At 53.2% G+C, this 7047-nt stretch overlaps 1 protein-coding gene across 1 annotated transcript in view; it reads right to left on the bottom strand.

Annotated features, from left to right (window-relative positions):
* The window catches only part of exd3 (exonuclease 3'-5' domain containing 3), a 20180-nt gene that overhangs the window by 6801 nt on the left and 6332 nt on the right, over positions 1–7047 (bottom strand). Inside the window, exons 12-18 of the mRNA XM_083670502.1 lie at positions 6775–6973; positions 6355–6464; positions 5850–6036; positions 5399–5571; positions 4496–4723; positions 4164–4217; positions 3899–4030 (exon numbers count right to left, since the gene is read on the bottom strand). Coding sequence (XP_083526628.1) covers positions 3899–4030; positions 4164–4217; positions 4496–4723; positions 5399–5571; positions 5850–6036; positions 6355–6464; positions 6775–6973 — 1083 coding nt within the window. The remainder of the gene's footprint in view (positions 1–3898; positions 4031–4163; positions 4218–4495; positions 4724–5398; positions 5572–5849; positions 6037–6354; positions 6465–6774; positions 6974–7047) is intronic.

Here is a 7047-nt window from a genome sequence, read left to right as displayed (position 1 = left end):
AGAGAGAGAGAGAGAGAGGGGGGGGGGGGGGGGGATATCAGAGATGAAATGGGGATCGTCAAGGTTACGTGTCTATAGATATATCTGACAGGGTTACATGTCACTGACTTGACTGGATCACAGCTCGTCTGGCTCCTCGACAAGTTGAATCAAGCTTCTGTGAGCTTAACTGGCTCTCTGTTCATTGGAAGTTCACATGTCTGGCCTCAGCTCTGGCGTTATGGAAGACACTAGGACTCTTAGGTTGCTTCTTGTAGGAATCCCAACCCCCCCCCCACCCACCCACCCACCTCCTCCTCCTCCTCCTCCTCCTCCTCCGCTGTATTAGATTTCCATGAGTAACCGACCACTCCTGAGAACTCCTGAGGAGCGTGGTTAGGGCTGTGGTCTGGCAGGGACAGGCAGCCACACTGAAACACACACTCTCTCACTCCTCTGACTCCCCTCAACACTGTCCCCCCCCCCCCCCCCCCCCCCCAAAAAAAAAGAAAACACTAATAATGTTACACCTTCTCCGCTAACAATGCTTTAGACTGATGGAACCGCTCACAAAATGGCGCCTTAAGAAGAAAAGTATCCTTAAAAAAAAAAACATCTAAAATATCTACTTGAATTTCTAATACAAAATGGTGCCGGTAGAGTTGGCTATGGGAGGCGATGTGTTGCCAGCGGTGGGTTTAGGGGGGGTGGTTGGACTGGGCGCCCAGCAGCTGGAGTTTATCAGGATCCTAGCTACAGGACAAGGAGGGGGTGGGGGGGGGTGGTGGGAAGACACAATACGACACAATATTATCTGTATCCATTTAAAAGAACGTCAGTTGAGCGTGATCCTTGGTTTCACAGTGGCTGGGGTCAGGAATTAGAAAAGAGGAAAATGGAGTCAAATGAGTATCGTTTGGGGAGGCTTTTTAAGATGGTTGTATCACACAACCTGAATAGATTCTACCCCCCCCACCCCCCCTCCATCTCTCTCACACACACACACACACACACACACACACACACACACACACACACACACACACACACACACACACACACACACACACACACACACACCATGAAACAGCAAAAAGAGTTGCGCGAGACAGAGGGGGGATTAGTGAAATAAGGGCCGGGGTCTTTTCTCAGGGCCACGGTAGCGAGGGGGTTAATCATCGGTGGTGTGTATCAATGGGCCACACAGGGGGTTTGGTTTAGAGGGGGTCCCGGAATGCCTCAGAGGAGAGTGTGTGCAGCCTGTGAGAGAGAGAGCTTTCAGGAGGGGGGGGGGGGGGGGGGGGGCGGCGGCGGGAGGGGGGAGGGGGGGCTTCAGGGCTGGTCAAGACACCCATCCCCTGCTAATCAAAGGACTTTACAATCAGATAACAAAGGGGTTAACTTCGCCTGGGTGGGCTTTCAACACACTAGCCCCGGGCCGCAGCAGCTCACACACACACACACACTCACCCTCCCAAACCCCCCACCCCTCCCCCTCTCTCTCTCTCCCCCCATCCATCCATCCGTCCATCCATCCATCCATCCGTCCATCTCTGCCCCCTGAGCCAGCCTCACTATCACGCATTCCTGCTCCTGATTCCCCTCTTCCTCCTCCCGGGCCGCTGTTCCAGCCCGCTGCGTGGTTCCGCTCACTTAGTCCTGATGGATTCGCAGCGCCACTTCCTATGGGGATATGTCGGAATTCTGAAAACAAGTGAGAAACTCATTCCCGGGAAAATGTATAGGTTTCCTACGTAAACCCCCCCTAATTCCATACAGATTCTAATCCCACTACATGCTGTGTGTGTGTCTGCGTCTAATGGATGGTGGAATTCTGGAGTCCGGATTCCGAATTCCATGACGTTCCACTTTCGGCATCCCATTTGAGGGCAGGCCGGGGGTCTCTGTGACAGACACATGGTGGAGGGGGACATGTTTGTGTGTGTGTGTGTGTGTGTGTGTGTCCTGCACTGAGTGTATGTATTTGTGTGTGTGTGTGTGTGTCCTGTCATGTGTGTATGTGTGTCCTGCTCTGTGTGTATATATTTGTATGTGTGTGTCCTGCTCTGTGTGTGTGTGTGTGTGTGTGTGTCCTGCTGTGTGTGTGTGTGTATGTGTCCTGCTGTGTGTGTGTGTGTACTGCTGTGTGTGTGTGTGTGTGTGTGTGTGTATGTGTCCTGCTGTGTGTGTGTGTGTGTGTGTGTGTGTGTGTGTGTGTGTATGTGTCCTGCTGTGTGTGTGTGTGTGTGTATGTTTCCAACCTTCCATGCCGTTCCACGTTCGGCATCCCGACCTAGAGGACTGTGGTCTGAGGGGGGCAGTTTGAGGGCAGGCCGGTGGTCTGAGGGGGGCAGTTTGAGGGCAGGCCGGTGGTCTGCTAGTCTGTCTGGCCAGACAACTGGTGGGGGGGGGGACATGTTTAGGCAGTCAGTGACCACCCGCCCTGAAGATACAGGTGGTCCAAGGGGACACATTTGGGAGGGACCCCCCTAGGGGGCCGGGACCCCTGGGTTCAGGAGCTGTCCTCAGATCAGCCTCTGTCGGTGGACCACTCTCTGTGACCGGCCCCCAGGGTTCTTCCAAGAACGGAAGAACTTGGCGGTCCAACTATGTAATCATCACAAGACAAATTAAACGATATATTTAGTAATGATAGAGTAACTATCTTTATTAAACTATATAGTTACTCTATCATTACTAAATATATAGTTTAATAAAGATAGTTACTCTATCATTACTAAATATCTTTGATCGCCAACGACATCGTTGTTAAAAAACGAAAGCCAGCGTGTTCATCGTTCTTCTCTCTCTCCATTCTTCTCTCTCTCCGTTTCTCCCTCAGACTTTCTCCCCCTTTTCACACTTTCTTGCTCTACACTCATCTCTCTCTGTTGCGTCTCCCTCCTCCTCCTCTCTGTCTGTCTGTCTGTCCCCTGTCTGTCTGTCCCCTGTCTGACTGACCCCTGTCTGACTGCCCCCTGTCTGTCTGTCTGTCCTCTGTCTGTCTGTCCCCTGTCTGACTGTCCTCTGTTTGTTTGTCTGTCCCGTCTGTCTGTCTGTCTGTCTGTCTGTCTGTCCGTCCCCTGTCTGTTTGTCTGTCTGCCTGCCTGTCTGTCTGAGCTGGTTCCCAGCAGCAGACTGTTCCTCCTGCCTGTCTGTCTGTCTGTCTGTCTGTCTGTCTGCCTACCTTCCTGTTCCCAGCAGCAGACTGTTCCTCCTGCCTGTCTGTCTGTCTGTCTGCCTGCCTGTCTGTCTGCCTGCCCGTCTGTCTGTGTCTGAGCTGGTTCCCAGCAGCAGACTGGTCCTCCTGTCTGTCTGTCTGTCTGCCTGCCTGTCTGTCTGCCTGCCCGTCTGTCTGTCTGCCTGTCTGTCTGTCTGAGCTGGTTCCCAGCAGCAGACTGTTTACGACACAGTAAAGACTCCATTGTTCCAGTCACTGCCACAGAGGACACTTCAAACATTGTGATTCACAGGAAAGACGTCTCCAGCCGGCCTCTCCATCTCTCCACACTTCCCTCTCCACACACTCACACTCTGGCCCTTACAGTCATCTTAAAGGTAGGACCCACACACACACACACACACACACACACACACACACACACACACACACACACACCACAAAGGCCAAATGAGGTACATCACAACACCCTGGCCCCTGTTCTTCTGTTGTACTCACCCGCTTGCTCGCTCGCACACACACACACACACAGACACACACACACACACACACACAGATAACTCCCAAGTGCAATAGGTTTATGAATGTAATGGAAGTGAACACACACACACACACAAACTCTCTCTCTCTTACACACACACACACACACACACACACACACACACACACACACACACACACACACACACACACACAAAGAGTGATAACTCCCAAGTGCAACAGAGGAGTGAGTCTGACCTGGCAGCGGCTGAAGATGTCTGCGGGGGTGGGCTGGACGTTGAAGTGTTTGAGGACGCGGACCGCCTGGTCACGGGCCTTCTCAGAGCAGTCCAGAGACAGGCAGCGCCCCTCCCCTACCTGGGACTTCAGCTGGACACACACACACACACACACACACACTCTCTCATGAGACTCTCCAGACAAACTGTACTTTACCTCTCTCTCTCTCTCTCTCTCTCTCACACACACACACACGTATTCCAAAACCACAGTGAGTACCTACCGACTGGTAAGGCTGGCCACAGGTGAGTATGACACGTCCCTCTGTTTGAGCCATCTGAGGGTCAGAGACGACACTCAGCATCAACGTCCACACACACTCACATCTCTTATCCCAATGAAACCCACGCTGTGTCATGTGTGTGTCCTGCTCTGTGTGTTTGTGTGTGTGTGTGTGTGTCTTGCTCTGTGTGTGTGTCCTGCTCTGTGTGCGTGTGTCTGTGTGTGTGTGTGTGTGTGTGTGTGTCCTGCTCTGTGTCTTGCTCTGTGTGTGTGTGTGTCCTGCTCTGTGTGTGTGTGTGTGTGTGTGTGTGTGTGTGTGTGTGTGTGTCTGACCTGCGCTGCGACCCTGTGGTCGTCGGTGTTCTCCAGCAGCAGCACGTCGACCCCCAGGCAGCGCAGGTAGCGTCCCAGGCCCTGCAGCATGTTGTCACACACCACACGCAGCTGCCCGGGGGCTACGGGGGGCCCGGGGGGGCCCACCCCCTCACAGCCCTGCCCAGGCCGGGGGCTCTTCTCTGGGCCTCGGCTCGATGCAGGGCCCCCTGTCTCTCCCTGGCGTCCCTGGGAGTGACAGAGACGTCACAAATCACCAGACTGACTCACCAACTGACAAGACATTCCAGAACACTCCCCACCTAGAGCGCCAAAGTGTTTCAGGCGGTGTTTACCTAGCAACAACACTTTGATTGTCTACAAAATTAACGCACCGTCGTTTACGTATTTTGGGTGAATAAAGTCGCCCTCGTGCCCTCTAGGACGCTGACCACTCGGGAGACTTTATTTCACCCTCGGCACTGAATGAGTTAATTCAGACAAGTCGAAATGTCGTGGTTCAGGTTCACATCACAGTTGGGTTCAACATAACTGATCAGCCTCTAGAAACACACAGTTGAAGCCTTTGTTATAAGAAGTCATTTTGGTGGAGCTGCATTTGGCTGGAGCAACGTGAACCCTTTCACACAGAGAGTAGCTAACGTTCGACCTTCGGCCTGTAACAACAACGTATAATAACGTAGTTGACGTTGTGGTTAATAACGATGTCAGAACAGGCCGTGTGAACGTCCTTCGATTTCATGATTACTGTACAAAAAAAAAAAAAAAAAAACTCGACATGTTGAACTTGTTCCTCACAACAACAACAACACCACCAACCACAACAACAACCACAACCACAAGAACCACAGCAACAACGGAGGGGGGGGGGGGGTGGTGGACAGGGAAGTGAAGCCAGCTGACCCCTCTACGCCGACCCTGCTTCAGTTTCTCTTTCTTCAGCTTCTTCTCCTCTTTACTTTGGCTCTTCTCCGGCTGAGGCGAGGACACGGAGCGCAGGTCCGCCGGCAGGCCGTAGGACGCTGGGGCCTGGGAGAGGGCGGAGTACACGTCCAGCAGGCAGTACGCATCCACAGCTGGGGGGGGGGGGGGGGGGGAGAGGGGGGAGAGAGGGGAGAGAGAGAGGGGGGAGAGGATAAGAGATATAAGGACTGTGTATAGACTGTGAAAGAATGTGAAAAATGAAACCCAAAGCTTGATGGGACTTGTTCTTGTTTGTTTTCTGTCTCTGTCTCTCCCTCCCTCTCCCTCCCTCCCCCCCCTCCCTCCCTCCCTCCCTCTCTCCATCAGGTACATTAACACCACAGAGGAAATCAAACACGTCTCCTTCAGACACAGAGCGGTCCCCCCAGACCTGCGTAGCGGAGCTGGCTGGTTCGGAGGGGCCGTCTCTCCCAGTTGGACAGCTGCTCCATCTTGTCCACGGGCCGTCCCAGGACCTGCTGCACCAGCAGGCTCAGGCCCTTCTCCGCCGGGCCCGCGGCCCCCACCAGCACGCCCCGCGGACCCCCGCCCCCGCCACGCCGCCCGCTGCGCTGGATCTGGGGACCCCAAAACAAGACCAAGGTCAGAGTTCAGAACACACCCACCACTCTTGTTACATCTCAATATATTAATAATAATAACAACAATAATGAATCATATGAATATAATAATATTTATAACATAGTACTAATGGTTGTTATTCAATCTGAATCTGGAAAAAACAAAAACGGTCTTTAACCGTTATCTAGTGTTATCTTGCACAAGTAAATTGACGAATATGGAGCTAGCTAATCTGGGGCTGCCACTGTGGGCATGCTAAGCTATGCTAAGCTATGCTAAGCCATGCTGGGTGGGGTGGAGGGCTGATCTGTTACCTGTTGGTGCACGTTGAGCAGATCCAACACCCCTTCTATCTTCAGAAGCTCCTCTGACAACTGGGGCCACGTCGCCAACAGACTCTTCAGGTCGCCTTGCATCCCATAACCTGGACGGACACACAGACACAGTCACAGTTATAGACACACAGACACAGTCACAGTTACAGACACACACAGTTATAGACAGACAGACAGACACAGTCACAGTTACAGTTATAGATAGACAGACACAGTCACAGTTACAGACAGACAGACACAGTTACAGACAGAAAGACACACAGACACAGTCACAGTCACAGACAGACAGAGTCAAAGGTACAGACATACCAACAGACACGTCTTAATAGGCTACATGTACACATCTGAGGTTGATCCAGAAGAAAATGAAACCAATCCCACTGGACCCGTCCCACTGACCCAGCTTGAGGACTTTGGGGTGAGAGAAGAGAGTTCTGATGAACTGGACGGTGCCGCTGTGCTGGCAGAACCCGTCAGCACACAGGTCCAGCAGGAACACCTGGCCCGCCACGGCCAGCTGGATCAGAGCCACGTGCTGGGTCGACACCGTGCCGAAGCCGGCCCTCCACTCCATGTCCACGCCCACCACACACCCCGGCTGGAGGGAGAGGAGAGGGGAGGGGAGGGGAGGGGAGGGGAGGGGAGGGGAGGAGAGGAGAGGAGAGGAGAGGA

Source organism: Argentina silus (assembly GCF_951799395.1).
Source record: "Argentina silus genome assembly, chromosome: 5".
NCBI lineage: Eukaryota > Metazoa > Chordata > Actinopteri > Argentiniformes > Argentinidae > Argentina > Argentina silus.
This window is presented reverse-complemented; position numbering and strand designations above follow the sequence as displayed.